The sequence below is a fragment of the Argiope bruennichi genome, chromosome 5 (assembly GCF_947563725.1).
Source record: "Argiope bruennichi chromosome 5, qqArgBrue1.1, whole genome shotgun sequence".
Classification (NCBI taxonomy): domain Eukaryota; kingdom Metazoa; phylum Arthropoda; class Arachnida; order Araneae; family Araneidae; genus Argiope; species Argiope bruennichi.
Window position 1 is genome coordinate 15359668 of NC_079155.1, and position 27412 is coordinate 15387079.

At 31.5% G+C, this 27412-nt stretch overlaps 1 protein-coding gene across 2 annotated transcripts; it reads left to right on the forward strand.

Moving 5' to 3' along the window:
• Positions 1–699: 699 nt before the first annotated feature.
• Positions 700–26534, forward strand: LOC129968785 (arylsulfatase B-like). Of its 2 annotated transcripts, none has more exons than XM_056083032.1 (10): positions 700–810; positions 4286–4421; positions 7602–7761; positions 8644–8756; positions 11485–11619; positions 11744–11875; positions 13677–13803; positions 18190–18486; positions 22256–22710; positions 26296–26534. In XM_056083032.1, exons 2-10 carry the CDS (start codon positions 4314–4316, stop codon positions 26482–26484), a joined length of 1716 nt encoding a protein of 571 aa, XP_055939007.1. In that variant the 5' UTR covers positions 700–810; positions 4286–4313; the 3' UTR covers positions 26485–26534. The 2 variants fall into 2 exon arrangements, with proteins under 2 accessions (XP_055939007.1, XP_055939008.1); XM_056083033.1 differs by lacking the exon at positions 700–810 and adding an exon at positions 3613–3664.
• The last annotated feature ends 878 nt before the right edge of the window (positions 26535–27412 follow it).

A 27412-nucleotide genomic window follows, 5' to 3' on the forward strand; every position in this document is an offset into this window, starting at 1 on the left:
ATTTTAATTTCTCCGAAGAAAATAGAATTTAAAAAAAAAACATAAAATTTCGACTGAACTTTAGCTAAGTCTTATTTTGGACACAATATTGCCTGAAATTAAAAATACTCGTTCACTAACTACTGAGTTTGGTTGTATAGTTTTCATGGCATCAAATAACAAATCTAAGATTTTTGTTCTTTTATTCGTTGCCTCAAATAATGAGAATTCAGCATTCATTGTCTTTGGATTCGTAAGTTTTTCTTCAGGGCCTTCAAGAAATTTATGAATTGATTTTTCCATGGCTTCTTTTAAAAAAGCATTACTCTGATGAGTAGTTTCTTCGATTTGCTCTTCATCAGAATCGGTTTCCACATAAGAATTTGGAAATATTCGATAATTGTTTTTTGAAGAATTGAAATATCTAGGCGTTCCGGAAAACCGGTTTTCTTACTTTAAAAATCGGTTTTCGAATGTGACAAATTTACTTTAAAAAACCGGTTTTTTAAAACCGCATTTGAAAAACCGTCAAAACCTACCTGGTATGCCTAGAAAAGCATCTCTTCGTTTTCCATTGCATGAATACATAAAATTTAAATATGTATGACTAAATACAATGCAATGCATAGATACAATAGCCTTGTTAACTTAAATCTGGAAGGCCTTTCTGTAATCCATATTACGAGGTGTTTTCAAAGAGAGTATCAAGAGGATCAGAACTGTTTAAACAGAAGGAGTCGCTTCTGTAAGATGTTTTAACCTCTTTTCCTTAGCTAGCCATTGCGCTAGCGATATTATTTTTGTCTAGCTGGAATCGTTTGAATCACACAGGTAATAAAATTCATGATGCTCTCATTCATTTTCAATAACATTCGTTTTTTTAAGGAAATAAAAATAAAATTTTAAAGGAGAGTCGAATATTTGATTCGAAACATCATGGAATGATTTTGTTTTAGGTTTATTTCACCTGTCTTGAACTATTTATAATAACGGGAGATGTCTCCCCCAAACTTTCACGTACTCTCTCTAATAAATGCGTTTTCCCTCCCCTCCCCCCATAAAATATGGATCTTGGTTATAGTTAAAGCTTGGTTAAAGCAAACTATAATTACGAATTGATATTTGGTGAGCATTAAATTTATCTAATGATGAGCATAATGGTGAGCATTAAATTTATCTAATGGTGAGCATTAATTTTATCTAATGATGAGCATAATAGTGAGCATTAAATTTATCTAATGGTGAGCATAATGGCGAGCATTAAATTTATCTAATGGTGAGCATTAATTTTATCTAATTATGAGCATAATGGCGAGCATTAAATTTATCTAATGATGAGCATAACGGTGAGCATTAAATTTATCTAATAATGAGCATAATGGTGAGCATTAAATTCATCTAATGGTGAGCATTAAATTTATCTAATGGTGAGCATTAATTTTATCTAATGATGAGCATAATGGTGAGCATTAAATTTATCTAATGGTGAGCATTAATTTTATCTAATGATGAGCATAATGGTGAGCATTTCGCATTTTTACTGAATCTCTCATGTAATCTTTGATGTCTTTTTTTAGCGATTAATCCCTAGTATGTGGTTAATAGCACACGAGAATCAAAATTACGTTTTTTGCCATTCATAAAAACCAAAATCTAATACAGAACAATAATTGTAGTCGCAAATTCACATACCAAATTTCATATATTCAAGCCACTGTGTTTTTGGGTTATCGAATTTACATGCTTGTAATAATACAGGCTGACAGACTATCAATCCTAAAAAGATTTTATTCCAAATGAGTCAGTTATCTATAATTTATATGCTACATCTAGATACCAAAATTTATCACTGTAACTCTTTGTTTTATCTTTATAGCCTTTTGTAATTATCGTGTTAACTTATTTTCGGACAGCCGGACAGACAGACTTCCTCTGAATGGATCCAAAATTTGACAGGAATCTGCAAATGTGACCATGTATCTAATTTCATATATCTAGCTCAAAACGGTTTTGAATTATTGTGTTCACGGAGAGACAGGCGTAATTCCAAAAAATATATTTTTCTGTCTCAAGAAGATCTGAAAGGTAGAGATTCGTCTCGAGGGTTTTTTTTCAGTTAGTTAACTAACTAATTAATTAATTTTTTTACTATTCGTGTACTTTTTATCCGAGAAAATAAAAATTAACATTTATTTATAAAGAAGTGATAATGCGTCTGAGATCGTCGCAAGGCGCGTGTGTATCGACGCAGTGATTAAAAGCATGAAGAGTGTAATTGTTAAAGTATATAAAATAGTTCTAAAATGAATCAAGATTAGAGGAAAAGCTGTTTGGAAATATCCCTCATGTTACTAAAAAGCTATATTTTGAATTTTAAACTATCGTAAAATGGATTTTGTGAGATAATGTATTCCGAAATTTTTAGAAAAAAGGAATGTTTAGATTTTAATTAAATATTTTATTAAAATTCTCAGAAACTCTTTCTTAGTGTGTACCTACTACTCAAGAAGAAACTACGTGTCAAATTGATAGATATAAACTTAGTAATCTACACTTAGAACTTTTGAATGAATTTTGTATTACACCCAATTTACAAACATATGTAAGTATAATTAGCAATGAATTCTTTTATTACTTATTAGATTTTGAAAATGTCTTGAACTCTTTTAAGTGAACAATAATTTAGAACAAAACTTCTGAACTTGCAATTTTATCTGACACTAGAACTTTACAAAAAAAAAAAAAAAAACATCGTATTCTATATCAGGCATTTTAAAATTACTCCGTGTAAAATTCCTCACTTTCGTATCCCAAATGGAAGAAGTCAAATTAATCTCGTTTTTTCTTAAAGGAATCAATCAATTTTATTTTCCTATTATTATACCTTTTAATGTAATCATATTTCAAACAATTCATTAAATAGCAGAAAATTAATATGGTAGAAGAGCAAACGAAAAAAGCGGAGCTTGAATACATCATGTCCTAAAACAAAAGACCTTTTTACCATAAACACCCCAGCAACATTGTAATGATATCTTCCCGATATTGTCCGGCATTCAGGATATCGATTAATGTCATGGAGACATCTTCTAATATCTTGTGCTTAATGAAGCCGCTTCCGAAGAAAACATTTCTTTGAATAAAGAAATTATCTCAAGATACAGAATAAAGAACGTATCTCCACATCCAACATTTCTTCTTTTCATTTGGTGCTGGACCAATGGAGATAAAACAGTGTGGAAGGTACTGATAAGGGTTATCCAAAAGGTGCCCTATGTTATTAACAAAAAGCATTCGATTTTCGCTTCTTTTTACGATTTCTAAGCCCTATACAGTGACAAAAGATATCAATTAATTTTATTAGCTTTTTTTCCCTTATTCCTTTTTTAATTTATTATTACATTTGGCAAGTTTTTCAGGTACTGCAGCATGAAAAAGATTTAAATGTTTTCATGTAATGGATATGTCAACTTAATGAACCTATCCATCATCTCTTTATATCTAATATGGCCTTTTTAATTAAAAAATAGCATCTTACAGAGGCTTTAAAAAATATCGAAATACCTTGTTCTCATTCGCCTTTCCAATATAAGATGTTGATTCGAGTTTTTCAGTACGGTTTATGATGACCAAGCAATGAATGGTGCGCTTCTTTGCTCTACACTATCCCGACGTTCGGAAGAAGGTTATTCCTGATTCAGTGTTTTATTAAATAATCAACGCTTTTATAATTCACACCAAAATTTAATTTTTATATATATTTATGAGACGGAATTCTCTATTAATTTGGGTAGGATGAATTTTATAATTTAAATACTCATTGACCCAACCAATTAATTGATATTCATTATATAAATCGTAGCAATTTGCTGTATGATTTCGTCACTGTTAGAAGGCTGGTGTTCTTATTTATCAGCTTTTTAAAATAAACCACTACGTTAAACATAAACCGTGGACTGTGACGAAAAAAATAATCTTAAAAATGGTGCCGAAATCATCTAATTACATATGACCAAACTCTTCTGAAATTTTCAAAAAAAAAAAAAAAAAAAAAAAATTGTAATTTTCCAGTATGAAATTTTTGGATTCAAAAAAATTTTTATCGTTTGCTTTATTTAAAGCATTTTTATAGCGTTCTATATTTTTTTTATATACATTCCATTCCCGTATATTTCTTATAGTAAGCATTTTTTATCTTACGCATTGATAAGAACTATTTAAAAAATTGTGTATTAAATAAAATATTGCATATTAATTAAGATAGGTTTGGGAGAAAGTAAACTTTTACCATTCATTTTTCTTTCAGACGATTCTTTTCTTGCTCATTTTTCACGATGCGCACTTTCCTACAAATTTCCATTCTTCTGTTGAAAATAATATTTCTCCAGGGATATGAGCTTTGGAGGCCTCCAAACATTATACTCATATATGCAGATGATTTGGTGAGTCTAAACATTTTCATTGCATTCCAGAAATAACTTTTATAACAAATTATTGAATGAACCCATTTATCTTTATTTCTTTAAACTTGAATATTCGGTGACAGTTAAAATTGAGAAAAGATTCTGCAACTTCAAGACTTTACTATTTAATTTTTATTGCTTTAAAAAATACTGTTTTTTTTTTTTTTTTGTTGTTATTGTTTTTGTTTTTTTTCAAAAAATTACTGCGTTTTTACATAATATAATTTGAATGTGACCAAAAGCAAGTCACATAATATAATTAATACCTACGCAAATAAAACCAAGTTTCTTTCAGTATTTTGTTGAGAATATTTTATCTCCTATCTTTATTTATAGGAAGATTAAAACAATTTGTAATTGAAATTGGTATGAACAATCTTGCACAATGAGTTTCTTTCCTGTCATTGGAATCAATAAAATAACATTAAATTAAATGAATAAGCATATAATTTAACCCTAACCGATACCTGCACCATGTATAAAAGGATATAAAGGAAATAAAAGAGGTAAGTGACAGTAAAGAAATCATTCTGTGGTGAGGGTTTTGGTTAAATTCTAAAAGCAGTAATGAAGACTTTCATCTGTTCTAATACAAAATTGAGACAAACTATTAAATTTAATGGGCCGAATTAATAATATCTATTTTCGAATACAATTTATAAAGAAGTGAAACTTCTTTTCGACTTTACGAAAACTCATTTTTCAATCATATTTTATAAATTTTCCCCGTTTTACTTATTCTCCAACAAACAAAAACATAAAAATCTTTTTTTTTAAATTCATGATTATCATTATTTTTTTAATTTTTACATGAAGTAAATAAGCAATTTTATCTCATTCGAAATTTCTTCTGCTTAAGAAATTGAAATTAAAAAAAAACTAAGAAATATTTAGGAGTATTTAAATGGCATTATCATACTCATACGATCAGAATATATCAAGAATGCTTCATTTAAAATACCTATGTACTAGAAATCGTTTGCAAATTTTTGTAATTTTATATAAACGATCAAAAATACTCAAAATATTATTTCGTATTATCGTCTGAAAATAAATTAGTTCTTAACCTGTCAATTTTTAAAATGGCGAACGTAATGAGTGCAGAATATGTATAAAGTTCGCTCCGCAATGTAATTTCTATTAAAAAAGTTTGAAATGCAGCAAACGCCTTTTAAAAAGAGGCTTTTTTATGTGAAAATCAGAATATTTAAGTAGTATAAAACATTTGAAGATTATAAAGAATTTCTCGTAGAAGAAACATATTCTGGGAGAACATTAACATCGAACTAAGATCAGCATGCCAATCGAATTGAATTTACTATGAAACAAGTTCCTATATTATTTGGCACATAGCAAACTAATTTCGAGAAATCATTAAATTCAGGACTCGTGATTTCTAGAGATGTTCCAAACATTTTTAATTTCTTCCAAAAATAACAGCATGCTGAAGGAGAACAAGCAAAATATTTCTCATCGCAAATTGTTTTTAAAACTCGTTGTTACAGGGAATGGATCTATGATCTGTGGTTTTGATACAGAAGCAGCTTAAACATCGAATGGCGGGAGCATGAAAAAGGATGTAAGACCAAAAAGACTCTGACAAATTTGCTCAGAAATCAAAGTTCTTTCTTTATTGTTGTGGAGTTATGCATTATGAATTTCTATCAAAGAGCCAAACTATCTATAAAGAATACCATTTGTGGACTATGTATGAAATACTTCATCAAAAACATCCTTTACCTTAAAAAGCCAATTTATAACTTTTTTTATGTTTACCTTTCCGCGGTCTCCGTTTTGCGATTATTAATGCAATAAAACAAAATAGACTAAAAACCCCCATTTCAGTGAAATTACTTTAATGTACATTTTGAGAAATAGGATAAATATTGGTATGTGTTCAATGCAGTAGCAAGAGATTATTTTGATAGAAATGTAGTAAATATTAATTAATAATTAATTTTTTTTTGTTTCATAGCAGCATTCCGATACCTTTCAAACGCAAGTAGTACACATGTTAAAATAACAAATATTATTATTTTAGTAATATGCATCAGTTATTTTTATTTTTAGCTTTGAGAAATGTTTATTCCTTTTTCAGTTGAGAAAGGAACAGTTTTTAATTATTAATGAAGCAACAATCAGTTTTAGGGCCGGGATAGCGTTGGATTCGCGTCCCGTGGGTTGCGAGTTCGATCTCCACCGGACGAAGGCTCTCCGTGTGAGCGGTGGCTGGCGCACGTATAAGTCTATCGTTGTCACAAAGTCCTCCATGTCGAGAGTAATACCACTGAGGGTACTGAATCAAAGGTGATCATTCTCTGATTCAGGTCTAAATTCGATCTGTGGATGAGTGAATGAAATGCATGAACGAAGTCCGTACTGTAAAAAGGATTGTGACGTGTATGTAGCTATGTCATACTCTTGGCACTAGATGGCTATGCTGAAAAGACAAGAGCCGCACCCTTGGCTTAAAATCACTGGCTTCTAAAGTCAGTAGGCTTTGTTAAGAATTCAGTTGACCACGTGATCTTCCTGGGCGGAACTGGCTGCCAATCATGTGTCACGTGGTCTCCCTGTTGTTGTTAAGTATTTTTTTTTTTCTAGTAGAAGCGAACTGGACTCCTGTACTAGAGGGAGTGTTATCTCGGCTCGCCCGAGAGAATTTTAGTGTTCTCGGATCTCGGCTCTCTCCGAGAGAGTTTTATGTGTAGTTCTCTAGGCTTTCTACACTAAGGCGTATTCTTGTGCCTTTTGTTGTTATTGTTACCAATAAACCCCATAAAAGACAACATGTGTCTTCAAGTCATTTCACCCAGACCACAATCTTCACTATCAAATGAATTATTGTGTAAACAAGAAACGCAACAGTAATTTACAGGCTTGTCTATGAGAAGTGCCATTAGAAACGTCAATCAGATTCAACAATTGATAGAAATGAGGTTATTTTAACTTTTTTTTAATCCGCAGCGTAAATTTGAGTGTAACTGAAAAAAGTAATTATTACTATTAAATAATAATAATTAATTGAAAGCAATAATCATTATAATACTTGTCATCCATATTTTTATGACAACTCATATTACATGCTTACTAATTGCTCGTGTTTGATGCATTGCCTGTGTTTTTCTGCACCTTTTATTTTTGAAAACTCGATTTTAGGGCATGAATGACATCAGTTTGCGGGGATCCCCACAAATTCCAACACCGAATATCGACGCCCTCGGTCTCAACGGATTGGTTTTGGACAATTATTACGGAGAGTGGGTCTGCACGCCCTCTAGAGGTGCTCTCTTCACTGGAAAGTACCCAATTCGATTAGGTAGGGCTCATTTTCCATATTCTCTTCGGATAAAAAAATCTCAAGTTAAAGTCTCAAATCTCAAGTAAAAGTCTCAAATCTCAAGTTAAAGTAAATAGACAATTTACCTTTCAAAAGAAATGCGCACATGCGTATTAATCAATATATAAATAATTTTTCAGTTGCAACAACAAAAGCAATAAAAAGTATATGTATAGTTATTTTTTCTAAAGATTTTTGATATGTATATCAAACAAGGAAGAGAGAAAATAAAAGAATTAAGTTTTAATTTTAATCCTTAATATGATAAATGGATTCATTGTAATACAAGAAAGCTTGAAAAAGATTATCTAATACACCAAGAGGACGTTGCAACTTAGGACACGATATGTTGTTGTTGGTTATTTTTTTCTCCCTGACTCTAAAGAAAAACATCATTTACGAGTAGAAGACTATAAATCAGAATGCAAAAATCAAATCCTTTATAGCCTTTATAAACCAAGTTACGCATTGATGTTTCTCTTATGACGTCCATATTTCTCGCCAAATCTGAATCAGTTACAGAAAAAATGAACTTTATAAGCTATTCTGTCACATGTTTGAAATCGTTGTGACTACCAGTATCGTTTAACTTTTTATTAATAAAGAATTAAAATTGCATGAAATAGCTACGAGGTGAATGTTGTTGCTGTTCAAATATTATGCACCGAATACAATACCAACGGTCTGCTGTACTGAACTCAGACTCCCAGACATTCTATTTTAACATTATAAAACGAGCATGACTTTTTACTTAAAGTTTATATAAGTGTGAAAAATTTTTCCTTTCTTTGTAATTGCAAACCTCAAACTTTATTAAAAACAATTAAATTGCATGATATTTACAAAACGCCCGTATTATAGGTCTACAACATTCTTATATTCATGTGGGAGAGGCTTCAGGACTACCTCTGCGTGAAATTATTTTGCCGCAACATCTGCAAAAACTGGGCTATCGAACACATATGATCGGAAAGGTGAGTTTTACTTTTTTCCCTTAGTAGTACATACAAAATAATAATAATAATAATTGCACTCCAACACAGAAATATATTTTGAGCAATTACATTTTATTTTTAACATTAAAAATTTTTTTACACCTATTATGTTTCGCTTAATTTTTTATGCTTATTATATTGTACATTTGGGTTTCACTTATTTGCTCTATAATTAGAAGTAATTAAGAGCTTGTTTCCCTTCTCTAATTACAAAAAAAAAATAATAGGAATAATATAAAGTCATTTCTTGTGCCTTCTATTTAGACTATAAACTATGAATTCATGAAGAAAAGTTAGCATTTTCACCACCAGGGAAAAAAGCAGCATTGCAGGCTGAATTTAAGTAAGAGAAATTGGTATAAAGACTTTAAAAGGAAAAGAAAAGTTTTAAATGATCAATTTGTAGTTATTGGCGATTTTAATTTAAATATATTTTTTTAGCAGCTGCACAATTTTTTAATTCTTGGGGATTCTCCTTCAATTTTTTTACTCTTATTTTAACTACCACAAATATTGTGTGAATGCGAATTATATAAATTAATTTTTATTCGTTTGATCTTAAGTTTCTTGGTTGCGGGGTCATTCAGATTTGCTCGTGGACTTTGTAAATGTAGAATCTACAATAATTTAGAGGAGTAAAGGATCTATATAACATTACACATCGACCGAATCACTAGAAATATGATCCTTTTTGTAAACGATAGTATGAATTTTGGAAAAGCAATGGTAGAAAACATGTTCAATAGAAACATACTGAATATATTTTGCATACTAAAATAAAAAAAGATGCAAATTGCAAACAAACTCTGAATTATAGAGTCAGTAAGTGAAATACAAATTTACAATACACTTTTTTTAAATACAGCCAGTCACCCTATTACCACAATACTAAGACTATAAATAAGGATTATTGTAATTGGCTGTTATGCTCATTAACTATCCAAATTTTGCAACGGCCAACAAAAGTTCAAAGTATCTTCAAACTGTTGGTAAAAGACTAGAAATCTTTTCCATCATTTCTTTTAATATTTTTAAAATTTCCAAGGTATTGTAATATTGTGTGTCTATGTCCTCACATATACATATGTTGTCCTGCATCCTTCCGAATCTGTGGAAGTATTCAGGAAATCTTCCATGTCCTTATATATTTTGTACTATCATCAAGTGAAATATTCTTTTTATAATTTTTGGTTCCGGTATTGTATAATACACCAAGTGTAAAAAATTAAGTGATATACAGTAATTGTGATCCATCCGCCTTTAAATGTTAAAAATGAAATGTAACGGCTCAAAATATATTTCAGTGTTGAAATACTAGATAAATATTTTTCATTCACCTAAAATATTTCTTTCTTTTAGTTCTAACCCTATTACTACTCAAATTCAGCTTCCCTTGAGACGAAACGTGAAACATTTTTCTCTTAATAAATCAATACTCTACAGTTTAAACGACACATATAAGATATGGTGTTGCATTTTACTCAATACTTCGTCTGTAATGAAGCTCTAAATACAGTATTTTAATTATGATCTCCCTCTAGTTTGAATGTGCCCGAAGGTTTAATAAACGAAGCAAAATTTAAGAATGAAGCAGAAGTATGGAAACTTCCGTAGAGCTACAAGGCAAATCAGTGAAAATGATAAAGTTCTTACACAGCCAAAACTAAGCAGAAATTAGAGTAATCACAAGAAATTATATTAAAAAATTACAATGAATCAATTCCTTTATTCGAATATTTTTGTATTGCTACAGAAAATCCGTTCAATAAATATACGATGAAAAGTCCAAAGGGCCTCGATAAAGTACAATAATGCTTTATTTCATTTGATATCTCAAAAACACAGGTAACAAAACACAGCCGAAATATTCACTAAAACACAGCTTGCAGAAATCAACCATATACAATCAGCGAATCTTTATTAAATAACCCCAACAGTACAAGAAACACAGTGATCTCGCTGGAAAGCAGCACTCAAAAGAGATAATTCGCTCAACTACCACTTCTTGCATATACGCATTCGCTTTTATGACTCAGTGAGGTCATTGAAAAATCTAGAAGGATCCCGTATCTTGACTCCTAATAGAGATATCGTCAAGATTCTTGCATATTCAAGAATATTCCCTTTTGTTGCAAAGGCTGAGCCTTATTGACCGGATCCATTCAGCATCCATTAGAAATATTCAGTAAAATAAACCTCCTTCCATAAGGACAATTACACTTGGAAGTAGAACTCATATCCGTGACAATGTAGAGTGAAATTTAGAGATAATTATTTGTGTAGTGCAGTATGCAGAAAATATATATCATCATAACTGTACTTTATGATTAGGCAAATTTATAGACAGATATTACAGACAGGTGTTTCAAATTTTTATCAGAAATCATTTTTATCTATTTCAAGACAAGCATTTTCGTTCTCTATGAATATGTCAATAATGCGGTAGCGGAAAGGAAAATTTAAAAAAAAAGTGATATCGAAAAATGCTTCTTATTTTATTTCAGATTTCCATTTCAAAAATATTTAAAATATTGTTAAAAGGGATTTACAGCATCTTAATGAATCTAATGTGCATGAAAGTAATATCAGATTTGTAATAATAATATTAAAGAGAATAGGAGTAAAAATACATTTAAAAAAATCTATTTTTTAAGCTATTATTTTGAATTAACTGATTGCATGAAGTTCTATTTTCCTTCCATTTTAGTGGCATTTGGGCTACCAAACTAAAGAATTCACTCCTACCTACAGAGGTTTTGATTCATTTCTCGGATATTTGAACGGCAACATCGATTATTATGATCATACCATTTATGAAAAAACGAATTTAAGTGCCAACCCAGTGAGTAGCATCTTTTATATATATACATCCATATCATCATATATTCATCCATATAAATAACATGCATCAAAAGTTCTTTGTTTGCGGCATTCATACTTAAACTAAAAAGATATCCTTGGAATAGTTTTTCCAGGAATTCTTCGGACTGGACTTTCAAATGGGAACCGACATCCTCAAGGGCCAGCAAGGGAAATATGCGACACATCTCTTCACCGAAACTGCAGAACAAATTATTTACGACCATGATACGTCAAAGGTGAGGACAAAAAATAATTTGTATTTTTCACCTCAATTTTTTAATTTTTTTTTTTGAAAGATTATTGTACATTTATACGATTAAATAAAAGATGACATTCAAAAGAATTGGGGATTTAATTTGGTCCAGAGAAGAAAAAAAGAAAAAAAATATTAATTTTTCCTTAATGCTTTCCTTAATCGACATAGAAATTTTTGTTCACTCAGTCAGAGAAATTTTGGTTAAACTCAGTTATTTGGTGATTATCTGTCTTTGACAAAACTTAATAAAGCCAATGCAAAAAAGGAAAATATTTCCTGAATCTCACGCTATGATCAGTGCACTTAAATGTAGAAAACACTTTTTTTATCTTTTAATTAACAAAAATCTTAAAAGCAAAATATAAATCTCAAAAAAATGAGACAATGATTAAAATTTTGTTAGAAATAAGTATCTCAATCAAATTTTTAGCATATTTTAAATATTTTTTCTAATATTTTGGATCTTTTTTGATATAATATTCATTGTAATTAAATTTCTTCAGCGTGATTTCTTCGCCTCTTCACACATTTAACAATTTTACTTCGAATTACACATTTTTGGTTAAAATTCGTTTTCTACTTTTAAGAAATAAGAGAGGAAGATACTAAGAAAAAAAGTGGTTTTAAAAGTTTTTTGAATAGTTATTTTATTGATTTTCTTCCAGTATATATTTACTTTTCATAATAATTTATATATTACTTACTTTACTTATTACTTTATATATATATATATATGTGTGTGTGTGTGTGTGTGTGTGTGTGTGTGTGTGTGTGTGTGTGTGTGTGTGTGTGTGTGTGTGTGTGTGTGTGTGTGTGTGTGTGTGTGTGTGTGTGTTCTTCCATCCTTAGTTAAAACATTTTTTAAAGATTCTTCAAATCTTACCTCGAAAATTGAATTCATTCAGCACTAGGTGAAATTTTCTGTCTTTGGCGCATATTTCTTTGTACCGTTAAGAGAACTTATATAACTCTTTTGTAAGAATGATGTCGAAACAACTCATTCTTTTTCTTAACATCGAAATTTTGATTTAATTACAAATCTAATTGAAATGAAGAATAGAAAATATTAAGTTATTATACTATCCCCTGGAATACAAAATAGCATGTGATTACAGAACTCTAGCGACATAGGAAGTGTGCGAAAAATCAATGAAAACGGGAAAGAAGTTAAATTAAATGAAAGTTCGTGAGAAGAGGGGCAAAACACATCACATGCATGCTTTTGCAAATGCTCAACACTATATATAAAGTGGGTGCTTTTAAATACTACTGCATATTTCATCTTTCTGAATATAAATCTTTGCAAATGAGTTACCACCTTAAAATGCATACTCGATACTTCGTTATTTCTCCTCCCTATATTTTGATTTACCAAATCTCAGATGCGTTTTTCTGAAAAAAAGAAAAAAACTGCGCGCTTGTGGCGTTCTCGTCTTTATCACCTTTCTTACAGAATATGCAAGAAAGGTACGATTGCACAACTCTGGCCTGTTTACCTTGGCAACCATATTTTGGCGACTTGGCATCTTTGGGCAATATGAAGATTTCCCAAGAAGTGAATTTCGACAAGCTTTCAAAAACTTATTAAATCATTTTTATAACCATTTTTTATAATCATTTTTTATACTTTTAACACCGTGAAAGATAATAAACATATGCTGCCAATCCATACTTTGTGCGTCAGAAAAAATGATAAATTTTGCTTGACAATAATTCTATCAGTAAAGTCAGGCGATCTTGAAATGGTCTAATAAAGAAAAATCGAATACTTCCATTTTCAGCCACTTTTTATGTACCTATCTCATCTAGCAGCTCATGCGGGAAACCTTTTCAAACCCCAGCAAGCACCACCAGAAGTTATTTCTAAATTCAAGTACATCAAAGATTTAAATCGACGAATTCATGCAGGTATATTGTATTTCTATCATCTATAAATGTTAGTATTTTTAATAAAAAGTTGCACAGATAGGCAAAATGTTTTATAGGTTGCGTTATGAATACTGTTACAGATGTCAAACATTTAAATCTAAGTACAGTACACTCCCGATTATCCGCGGAATTGGGTGGCGGGGCCGCCGCGGATAACAAAAATCTCGGATAATCCGAAAAAAGTTAAAAACGGGTATAGCAAAAAAGAAAACAGTCATTCCAACTTTGAAAAATCGTTTTATGTACAATAAAACGTAAAATAAACAGCAGGAAATGTTTAACTAACGCTTAATATTTTAGTATATCACTCAAAACTAACCTAAAATGCATTTTGTTAATGAAAACAGAAAAGTGCTTTGTATTTACGAGAGGCGTCAAGGATACACAGAAAAATTAATACATATGTACTGTTTTAATACTGTAATGTGTTATGTAATTACAAAAGCATAACTGTAAAACTGCACCTTTTTGAAAAAATCGATTAAAAAAAAAAAAAAAAAAAAAAAAACCTTTGTGCGGCAGGCGCGGATAATCCGCATCGCGGATAATCGGGAGTCTACTGTAATACATATTTTTGTGAAATTTTTTTCTCTTTTCGACTGAAAAGGTTTTCAGAATAAAGCGGAAAATAAATTTTAGGTTTTAAGACTGAAGAATTTTCAAGCAATTTCAACACTTTTATACAGTTATTAATGCTGTTATTACAAAATTAATAATTTATACGAAAAGAATCAAGTCTAATTAGTTATAAATGTATGTTACATTAAGGATGGCAATGTCTCGATTTTTTATTTTCTCGTATGCAAAAGTCGCAGAATGAAAAAATATAATCTTCCAAATATATAATTTTGATATTTTGATAAATTACACGCGTTAGGCCTCCTTGAATTCTAAAACCATTTTTTTAAAATTTGGTTTGCCAGTGGAACTGATATTTAAAAGTTTGGAGAATTAAATGATTGGAATTTCGTATGCTGCCTTTAAATCAATATTATATATTTATCTCAAATTTTGGACAAAATATGCCTAGGGAAGTGTGGAAAGGAGCGAGTTAGCTGGGTGAAATTTGGCTGAAAGCTTTAATTCTGAAATTTCATCATTAAAATTGTGAACTTTTATCAAATTTAGGGCCCAGAAGATACATGTTCAAAAGACGTACATAATTTTTTGTTATCATTATTTTGAAAATGCATCATGATGTATGAGAAATTGAAAAGAGAACATTACTACTGAATTTTACATATTAATGTAACCACTTTGTGGATTGAACTGATTCATTTTGTGCATGAATAAAGTATCAAATTCTTGCTAAGAGTTTAACATTAATTGTATTGTTATTAATTCTACTATGGTGGTGATAACATACAGTGTCACTTTGTACTTTTTTTCAGCTCGTGGAAGCTACAAAAGGAACGATAGTCAAAACCTTCCCAGAATTTCCATAAATAATCATTTACAGTTTTTTAAACATAAACCTTTAATTTTGATAATTTTAGGTCCGGTTACCTTATATCTGGACGGAATAAAACTTTAAATATGTGTGTGTGAATGCAAAACTAAAAGAAATGCTTTCTCAACTATTTTTTCGAATACGGAAGTACGAATGTGCTATCATACTCTTTATTTCTGTGTTAGCATTGTCGCTGACATTTTGGTTTCTGTTCATGGCATCCATTATCGTAAAATAGCTTTAAAATTATCTCATTTTTTTTTATCTGGCGAAAAAAACATATAATACAGCTAAAAAAACGTATTTCTTTGTTCATATGAAAATTTATCAGCTGGCGTAGAATTTTTGTCATATAATAACTGCCAACATCGTTTTTATAAACTTTTTGCTCTGCAAGCAGCTTTTGCAGTTTGCAGCACAAAACTACAAAAGCAATTTCATGTAGTTTAAAATTCAAAAGTAAATAAATTGATGTTGGAATTTAGTTAGGTTTAAAGGTGGATTTATTGAAAATTCTATTTGTTTATTTTTATATATCAGTATTGTTGCAAATGTTTCTAATCCTAATTGATTTATTATTTTACTTTCATATTTCTTGCTTGAGAAATTCGAATCACACATAATTTTTGTTTCTGTTCCAGGTATGTTTGATTCACTGTTACAATCAATGTATAAATTAAGATTAAAGTTTTATTAATGTTTTTACTAGTTTTTATTAATTTTAGTTCTTGAGGGTAAAACATTTTTATAAATTGAAGAAAACTCTTTAAAACTTATCTTTAAATGTATATAAAAGCTCTTTTAGTGTTTCTTTGCTATTTATTAATTGTTTTTTTCTTGCTTATCGGTTTCTCTACCAAAAATAATTTAATCGTTTTGTACATATTAATTACATAATGAGATTGTTGGGCTGGTTTTTTCCCTGTGGTGGTAAATACTATTCCATAATTTTTATTCTGATTTTATTGCCCAAAGCTTCGATTGTTATTTTTCAACTTGTGAGAAAACAAAGATTTTCTTTTCCTTTCTTCCGTTGACAAAACGTTGGATCACCTAGATAATACAAGGTGTTTTGTCCTAATCTGCCAAACGGTCTTTTGTTTGGCAGATTATACTAGAAGAGCCCTTATCGAATTTACAACATCATAACAACTCTTTCCTATTTATAAATATTCACAAGGCCGAGAATGTCATATAAAGAAAAAAAATATGTAATATTTGACGACTTACAAAAAAAAATAATCACATACTGAGAAAAATCAAAAATAATTCCTAAAAATATAACTCCAAAAATTTGATTCTAACTCCATTTAAAACACACAAAAAATCAACTTTTTAATAATACTAATTTAACTGTCGCACAAACGTTTTCTTGAATTTTAGCAATATTGAAAAAACATCGCTTACTTTTTTAATATCATATTTCATAGTTGAACAGAAGTTGAAACTGTTATCATTATTCTGTTAAATAAATTTCGGTTTTCTAATGCCGTGGTAAGTTAAGGAAGAAGGATTCTATTTAAAATTGTTTAATTTCTGTATAGTTTACATGGGTAATAATAAAATAAAATAGCGGTACCGAGAAAGCTTGAATCCTGAAAGCTTCCTTTTTGTTTACACTATTATGTGTCATTGAACTTGAATCAATTAGCGTTATTCACACACATAATAAACAGAACCGATATGGGATTATAGAAATAATATTGTTTTTATTTCCGTCATAATTTGATTCTTAAATATATTATTACAAACCTATAATGTTGCTTCCCAGTAGGAATAGTTTCACCGTAAGTAAGACCGTTTTATGGTGAGTCCTGTTGGGTCCTAATCGGGTGCAGCATCAGTGATCTCAGAGTTTGGCGATAAACTTGGCGCCCATATGGCAACTTGGCGACAAATTTGACCACTTTGGTGACAAAATAGATATTGCTTTAAACTTCGAGAATTTTAATGATTCATTGAATAGGAAATGAGACACGCCCAGAACCTTCTCGCTCCGCCTCCCGGGAACTATAAAGGCCCGTAGTCTCAAGCTGCAATGAATTGAAATTGGAACCGGTATCGGAGTTGGAGTCGTAAACAAGTAGCGAGTCGTCGAGAGGATAGCGAAGCAACGGCGGTATAGTCCGCCGAAGTGCAGCGTTGTGTGGAGCTCAAGCGAGTGTTGAACTGAGCTGTGTGCCGAGTCCTTCTGTTTATTGTGGAAGCAGCGTCGTGTCGTCTGAGGAGTAGCCAGTCGTGTAGTAGTGTGTTGGTAGCTGGATACAGCTAAAAGGAGGAGACAGTGGAGAATTTCAGCCGTTTGAAGAGACTTACGTGAGCGTAGATTGAATCTACGAAGATTCCCTCTCCTGCTGAATTCTGTCTGACCGCTTTGTGTGCTGTGGCTGTTATTATTACTGTTTACGACTTATAAGTTACTGTTTCCTGTAGTGTGCTGTCCTGTGTTCGTCTCAGCTGTATATATTTCTAATCTGTGTATTCTTTGCCTCTGTGTTAGTGTCTTCATGTTTAATAAACGTCGTCGTTGTTTTCTACTAAAGTACTGTTTATTTCAGCATCGACCATCAAATCTTAAAAGAACTCCAACGGAAGTAGTAAGTCTGTAACAATATTTTCTTGAAGGAATTAATATCTATAAGTGACACATCAGAAATTAAAAAAAAAAAATATTCCCACCGAACCAACTAGTCAGCAAAGACTGTTAATATCAAATAAAATTAATATTTAATTTTACAGAGAAATAACCCTGTTTAACTAAGTTTATTTATACTTTAAGCCAATAACAAAAAATAATGTAAAAACATTTAAAGCTAAAAAAAATGTAGAAGATGTAGATCTTAATAAAAATGTGATTAAAAAATTGAGTAATTTTTCGTTACTAAATTAGATTTTTTAATTTAATGCTTTTGTAGCCGTTATATCAGTTCTGGATGATGGCGTTGGATCTGTTTTCAGAGCTCTTCATCAAAAAGATATGCTTAAAAATAGTATAGTTTTGTTCGTTTCCGATAATGGTGGAGAAGTGGACCCAAAGAAAGGTGGTTACGGATCCAACTACCCTCTGAGGGGCAACAAGGCAACACCGTGGGAAGGTGGCCTTCGCTTACCAGCCATCATCTGGAGTCCGTTGCTGAATCTTAAAAAACCACGTATTGCTAAACAACTCATGCACGTATCGGACTGGCTCCCAACTTTGTACAGAGCTGCAGGTGAGTCGCTGCTATTCCTTATAATTTGTTTACTTAAAGAGATATTCAGCTAATAAGATTTTTTTAATGTATGAAGCAAGAATACATATAAAGATAAGGATTTTAGAAAATAGTATTTTAAGATGTAAAATAGCTTTTAAACGTATATTAAATGCAGAAATAAAACCAGCATCATTTCCCAAAAAATGGATTTAGAAAAGAAATTCAAACGGTTATGTACAAAAAATAAACTATTTAACATTAAGAAAATTAAATAAAAAAAAACATATTTTCGCAAAAAAAAAAAAAAAATCGATATTTAACCAAGTTTTCTGCATTAACTGACATATTCTCAGGATGGTGAATAAAGCAAGCAATTGCTCTACCAACAAGATTTAAGACAATTGAACGTTATATTGAGAAATAATGCATTAATTATTTCGCAGGATATTAGCTAAGTAACTATCCCCACTCCCTCGATCGCGCAACTCTGTGGGACTTCAAGGGTTGCGCGATCTTAGGAGTCGGTAAAATTAAGCTTTTCTAGATTTTATCAAAGCTCAGTTTCATTAGTGGAAAACGTAAGAAATATTGTACATTTTATTATATTGAAATAACTATTTAAAAATAAATAACAATATTAGAATTATATTGAAATAACTATTTAAATCTGAAAACAAATAATTATTTTATTTAATTTTATGAAATTAAATAAAATTATTTTATTATTTTATTTAATTTGAAATCTCACAATATTTTAATGCAATATATCGCTTCTTCCCATACAAGTTGATATTATGTTGGTAAATTTGTAACAGCATAAATATGATACTCATATAATAAATAATTTTAATGCAATATGTTCACTTCTTACTATATAAATCGATGTTACTAGTGAACGTTGGTAAATTTTTTTCAACATAAATATGATACTCTTAAATAAAACTGTAATGAAATAATTCCAGAATAATGGCGTAGAAATTAAGACATTTCATTTTGAAAGACTTTTGTATTCTTAACCCATTAACTGTTTTTGACGAGTATACTCGTCATGGAAAAAGTATAACATTTTGCTTTATGACGAGTTTATTCGTCAGGAGGAATAAGAAGAGACAATTTGCAGTTTGATTTACAGTTTTAGAAAAAACTCAAACATATTTATAAATTTCAAGTTGTTTAAAATATTTTGACGCCAAGACGAAATCAAAAGAACAAATAAAAGATCATTATGCGTTGCACCATACTTTGTTCAATACCATTCTCTAACAACCAATTAAAATAATAAATTAATTTTTTATGTTCCGTTTCATTCATATGTAAAAAATTTATGCTAGTTTAAGTAAATAAATAAGTGCGATTATTGAAATAAAAATAAAAACCATTTCGTTACAACATAATTTCATATTACACATACTCTATATTTGACGTGTGTACTCGTCATCGCTACATTTTTTTCGGCACAATTTAGATACGCATCTTCCGAAAAGTTCGAAACAGTTAACTGGTTAAACTAAACAAGAAAACTTCAACAAAAAAAAATAGAAATTATAAATAAAAAAAAAAAAGAATAACGATCACAGGAATGATCAAAATCAACGAAAAAAATTTCAGTCACAGGAATATCTTTCCTACATTTTCTTTCTAATCTTTATCTTGTAAAGTCTCGATCCAGTCCGATCCAATAAAGGGTAGCGTTATAATCAAATTCTTTATTTACAGCTTTATTTACACAAAATGACAGTTCATCATCTACGTTCTAGGTTAAATGAGTTATTAGTATTCTATTCGACACAACAAGGGTAGTTCCTCGAATACTTTCGGTGAAACCTCCCAAGAAAACAGCTAACCGACTCTTAGCGTTCTAGCAAAAATAGGCGTAGCTCCAGGGATCCACCGAATCTTCTCGGGTAGAATTTTCCTCCGTCTCCACGATTCTCCTTCGCTTCCAACCTCCTCGCACTTTTATTCTGTCCTCACCCCCATTCACATCGGACCATTTAACTCCCGGTTATCCAATAATCGTTCGGCAACAACTTCACTGATCTACCGTCGACCGTGGGAATCCGTTGAAAAGCTGCCCTCTACAATGTAAAGAATGCAGGTTTACATCTGTTTCAAATACCCGTTTTCTGCATGTGTGGTCCCTTATCTGGAGTCACACTAATTGCCCAGATGTCCTTACTTTAAAGGGGTTGACCACCTGGCACTCTGGAAGCACTTACACTGCGGTAAGGCGTCGCCATTGCTGATACTGTTGCCTGGATGCTAATTATGGAGCGTGGGAAAAAGAAGCGTCACCATGGTCAAGCAGGGAAGAAGCTGAATCATTACAATCTATTTTAATTTCAATTTCCCTAATATTTCCGATAACAAAACCGAAACTGAATCCACCGTTCCATCTGTCTCTAAGACATTCATTCGATATGTACTTTAGTGGATTACATGAACACAAGTCTGCAGTCTTAATGCCCTATTATAACTTTGCAAAATATTCTCAACTTAAATAATACTTTACAAGACTGAAGTATTTTTCTTCCTCATTAGTACAAAAACAAAATGTTTCAAAAATACATCGCTACAAAAAATTTTCATCTGTAGAAAAAGAAATTAAAATCAGAGGGAATGATTTGCCTTAATGTTTCTCGTACACACTCTATCAAAAGTGCCATATCTCTACATAACAAGCGCAAATCTTTGAAAAAAAACAGGGGAGCCAAGAGTATTCAGATTTTTATTGCCCTCGGCATAAGATAGCAGGGAAATAAACAAAGATAATATATGAACTCTGATCAATCTCAACATATATTAAAAAGAGATCAAAGAAATACTGTAGATTTAAAGTTCTGACAAAACGTTTCCTTTAGGGTGTAGGCAGCTAGGAATGAGAAAACAATTTCAGAGTATGGGCTACTTCAAATTTTTCCAGGTGTTGCGGTCCACTTAATGGCATAGTTGTGGTGAGCTAAAAAAAGGGTCTATAATATTTAGTATAACTCAATAATAAATACGGAATATCTACTTACCTACATAACTACAAATATAATAATAATAGCTATAAATGTAATAATATCAAATGATGCATTTAATATCAAATAATTCCAAATACATTAAAAAATAAATAATTTTCATCTAAAGTTAATTCTTGTAATTATATTTAGTGGAAAACTTAGTCTGCATATTATCCACCATTCTTGAATATCTCGGTTCTACGGAATATCTATGCGAAAATTGTACGTCTTTAACTGAGGAAATAATTTTAATTTTGTTCTTGAATGAATCAAATAATAAATCACTGGATTTCAGAAATGCTTTTTTTATCACATCTCCAGCTGCGAGAGGTTTCTTGTTTTGCTAACATATGACTCACATGAAAAAATACGACTGTTGCACTTTAGATATAATATCGGGTTTAATAAAATATGATATTTTTTTATTAATTGCGATTTAAATTCTTTTAACTTTTGTTTACGCAGTTCGCTTTTTAATGGAAAACTGTGCCAAAACTTCAACTTTTGAATTGTCTTCCTTTGAAATGTCCAATTCTCCAGTATAGCTGGCGTCGGTATTCCATAAATATGTTTCTTTTAGTATGCGCATCTTAGGGCTTAGTAAAGGCGGTCACCCAAAAATGGCGGTCCATCGATTGATCGCGGATCACGATCGACTTAATGCCCGCCCCTGATGTAGAATGTTCCATAGAGAGAAAAAAACCACTCAGTTATTCTCATCAAATTATATTTCTTTTAAAAAATAAATACTTTATAATTACAATATCATCATTCACTTACAGGAGCAGATCCTCGTGATTTGGGCCCCATCGATGGTTTTGATATGTGGGATTCACTCTTGGAGGATTCTCCCTCTCCAAGAACCTCCTTGCTGCAGAATCTAGATCCTATTGATGGAACATCAGCACTCAGAATGAAAGATTTGAAGATAGTCAATGGAACCGCGGTCGATGGATTAAATTTTTGGTATGGACCTTCAGGGTATGAAGGTTTCAATTCTCCAGCTACATTTGAATGGGTTTTCAAAAAAGGAAGCGTAGTGGCAAATGTGTTGAGGGAAATGGGAATGTGGATTGCTACAAATCCGCGGGATACATATGAACGTCTTCGAATCAAGTGTCAAAAACCACCCCCTCAAAGTGCTTTTAGTGACTGCCAAGCAGACAAATATCCCTGCCTTTTCAACATCACCGATGATCCTTGTGAATATAAAAATATAGCAAACCAACATCCAGAAGTAAGTAGAACTTTTGCTTATTTCACATTTTCCTTCAAATATGGATTCGGAATTATCTGTACATATAAAGAGACAGCCTCAATTGATTACAATTTATAGATGAAGATTACCATTATAAATATTGTCATCAACAAATTCCATGTAATAATTATATATTTAGTGGCCCATCGATATTGTTACTATAGGGTTTAAAATATTGCATCCGTCAGCCTGGTTTCCAAAAGATTAAGGGTGGGTTTTTTTTTTTTTTCAAATACCAAATAATGAATCATAAATAATAATGAATAATCAAATAATGATATCAGTATTATCCCGAATTGCCAAATTGCCAATCGAGTTTTCCTAAATGGGAAAAATATATAAAAAAAATTTAATTAGTATCACTTCCTCTTGACAACCGACCAGTGATTAAACTCAGAATAACTTCCATCGGGCATTCTTAAAAGATTTTCCTTCATACAGAGGGATATATGATGAATAAACACAACAAGATAGTAAAATATCTTCTCAGACATATTACGCCTAAGGAACAGTCTATTCAACTAAGGCAGGGGCATACGGGGCAGTTGCCCCGGGCCCCCATATCAGAGCCCCCTCCCTCCCAAATCGAATAGAACTTGTCGAGTTCTATGCTGGGTTCTTCATTACTAAAGTAGTGAAGCAGAGGGGGCCTCCAAAGACGTTTTTCTCACGGAACCCAATTAGGCTATGTCAGGCCCTGCCAAGAATGCGTTCAATAAGTTGACAAAAGTCCTCAAGACATGGCAGCAGCGCCTTTAGATGAAACTTAAGTCATTATGTGATGCGGCATCGCATTCACATTCGTGTTCGATCCCTATTTCTTCGATGAGGTCACTTTCACTGGCATAGAAACGCGCTCCATCATAAATATTTGGCATGCAATAATTTTACAAATAACATAATTCCAAAAGGCAGTAACACATTATTATTGATGTTTCACTAAGTACAGTAACGGTACTTTGGTAAAAGAGTTCTTGAAAAAGAATTCGTCTTAAAATTGAAAAACGTATCCTTAAACTCTCAACCTCTGCGAGTGCCTTTTCTAGATTTTTATTTTAACTTTCGTTTACATTCTTCGTTGTGTAACTCAGAAAAATTGTATGATAATTCCGAGGAAATTAAAAATTCCCGAAATTTCGGGGACCCGCTTCAATTTTAAATGAACACTTTCACAGAAAATTATAATTTTAATCGGAAATATCTCTGCCAATTTTACATGAAACTTTTCCTGTATTTTTATTATGGTATAGCGTACATTTTTATAAATGGACTTTTTTTTTATTGATATTCTTAATTTTTTATTATTTTTGTAACTTTTTGTTTTCGCTGCTAGGGGCGCTATAACCTGTCTTACTAAATTTAGCGTAGTCATTTTACTATAAGAGCACGTTACCTCTTTGGCTATACGATATGGCATTTTGAATTTGAAAAGCTAATTAATATATAATCATGGTACATTTCCATTAGCCGGGCGCAGGCGGAAAATCGCCAAATAATGTAGAATTCCGCCAAATTTCTTACGGCCACGTGTTTTGTCATTCGCTTCGCGTGGCGACTTGGCTCGCGTTTGGTTCACAATTGACGACAATTGCGCCGGGCTAACGGAAAAGTACCATAATCAATATACAAATAGAAAAAGAAAAACAAATTTTCAAAAATATTTTCTAAGTAATCCAGCTGTCACTTAAAATCGCTCATCCCTAATTATAAATGGGTGAATCATACAATATATAAATATAAAAAATAATTATAAATTGATTTAATCATAAATCACACTGGAAAAATAAAAACAATAAATAAATAGCTAAATTTAAATCAAATAAAAAAATTACGAAGTCCTCAAATTTAACACATGATAAATATTATTTTGAAATTATTAACAGTATAAAGTGATCACAGAAAAGAATTCAAATCAAAATCATAGGTAAATGTAAAATTTGACAGTGCCTGCTAAAGCTAATATGCCACATCCATTCAGTAAACACTACCTAGACGAATTTCTGGTGAGTGTTTGTAAGAAAGGTGAACTAAATGTCAGTGTCTATCTCAAGACACCCTACAGATACTCAAATAAACGAAGATAAGATAAAAGATGAAAGTCAGCCTTCTGACTCTCCGACCCGCCACGAAGGCACACGGATTTAAACGATAAAACTGAATGGCCGGACCGCCGCAACAGCAACATTGGCGGGAACTGTGGTTGAGTCATAAGAGCCGTCACCAGCCACGGTACAACCCTTCTCGAAGGAAGTACAGCCCGTCATCGATAGGAGAATCAGATCCCCCACCTATCTGTGTACCCTCCAGGGTGACGAGATCCAACCACCATGCCGGAAGCATCTCATCCTCATTTCGAGGTGCCCCGCCCGGGGGTTAGATAAAAGAGGAAATGAAATCGTTTTTCATGTTTCTTCCAAAGACACAAATTAGGTTTCATGGTAGGAATATTGTCCAATATGAAGATTTATTACTGTAAGCAATCATTTTCGTTCTGTATTTATTACTAATTTCATTTCCTATCCTATTTTTTCCAAATCTCATTTCCCATTTGAAGTAAATAAATAAATAATAATAAAAGAATCTGTTAATTTGTGTCAGTTAGGACTATTCTATGCTTTTTTTTTTTTTTTTTTACTTTCTTGCACACATAGTATCTCCTAGACATAGAAAAAAGTCTAATAAGCGCCGAAAAATTCAAATTTGAAATTTTGACAAATTTCCTAGTTTTGGACCTCCTTGAGTTAGAAAAAAACATTTTTGAAAATGCCTGCATGTGATAAAGATCTCCAAAACGTTTTGAATTAGACGGATTGTTTAAGATTTTTATCAAATCTTAAGCAAAATCCGTCCAGAAGAAGTCTGCCTGCTTGCCTGTTCGAATATATTTTAACACTGTAGCTACAAAACGAAGAAAGGTAGATGGATAAAATTCGACACACAGAATTAATTTACAACTACAGTGCAGACGCCTATCAACTTTTGAGTCTAATCCAACCAAGGATTGACCATCCGTCAGTCTGTACTTCCAGAAACATGTAAGAGTGATAACTCAAAAACACAGTGACTTGAATATATCAAATTTGGTATGGGAGTTTGTGACAACACTTGTAGTTGTGTGTAAAATTCTTATCTCAATCATTTGGGAAAAACCCTTCTAAAACACTAATTCGATTTTTGGGTACCATTAACTGCATACCAGGGATTATTCGCCTATACAACCCGCCAGGGATAACACAAAAGATTCAGTAAAAATGCTATATTCATGCTAATGTTTAATATTTCGTAGCTATTGTACGCCCGTACTACTATAAGCGTTCTCTGAGATGATACCTTTATTAAAGAATGTGCGAGAAATTTCTGGGGAGACTTCTCTTTCTCATTTAAAACTATGTACCAATTATTTAACAGAAATCAACGGTTCCGAAGCTGCAAGATTTTGCAATCGGATAAGGACTATTGATACAACTTGTTTAAAAAATACTCGTTTGCACAACATATATTTTTGTTATAATATATCGACTTAAAGTGCTAACTGTATACTTAATTGGATGCATATTTATTTAGATATTGGCAAATATGATGGACATGATCAACCAGTACAAAGCAGAATCGATGGAGCCTCAGACAAAACCAAGTGATCCTGAAGGTGACCCCATGTGTCATAATTTCCTGGTTGTACCTTGGCTGGATCCAGATTACTACATTAAGTGCGACTTCGCCGAGGGCAGTACAATCCAAAAAGAATCCCATTGACAATATTGTTTCTTATCAATAAATATTTCACAATTTTCATTCGAATAATAAAATTGACTGAATAAAATTCATAATTATCCTTTTTGTACTTTTTCGTACACGAATTATAGAAGATGTATTGTAATCGTCCAAAAATTCAAACTCAAGACTTTTACAAATGCCCACGTTTCAAATTTCCTTGAATTCAAAAATTACATTTTTGGCAATATATCTGTCTGTGAGCCCAATTCAAAAAGGGTTGAACAACACGAATGAAATTAATGTATGGTTTCTATTTTAAATTTAAAAGTGTCTGCCAAGTTTTGAACAAAATTCTTTCTGAGGAAGTCACGCTATTCGAGTACACGTGAACTTAATAGCTCCAAAGCACAAAAAGATGGATAAATAAAATTTTGTTACACTCTTTTAGTATCTAAAATATTAATTCGTATCAAATTTTGAACCAAATCTTTCAGAGGGTCATCTGTCTGTCGATCTGTACTTTCGCATGTAAGTAAACCCATAAACAGAATCACTTCTATCAATGAAATATGGTATGTGATCTTGAGACTATAATTGTAGCTCCGTGTCGAATTATGGTGCCAAACGGTCTTAAAAAAAGCATTCAAAATACATATTCGTACAATAAATTTAATGATGATGTTAAAGTCAAACCAAAAACCCATATTTTGCAGTTATTGTAATGTTATGCAAGACATTAGTTTTCTTACCCGGGTCATAACTTTATGCGGGGAGAAGGGAGAGCTTAATTGGAGTAAACTTCGAGTAGACTACTTCCATTGATTTATTATAAATTAGAAGACTAAACGGTATTGTTCATTTTTTTGACAAAACTTTGTGGAAAACTGCAAATGGAATAATACTGAGTAAATAACATACTGTGTATTTTTATTTTATTGATAGGATGTTATTCAAATTCTAATAAAAT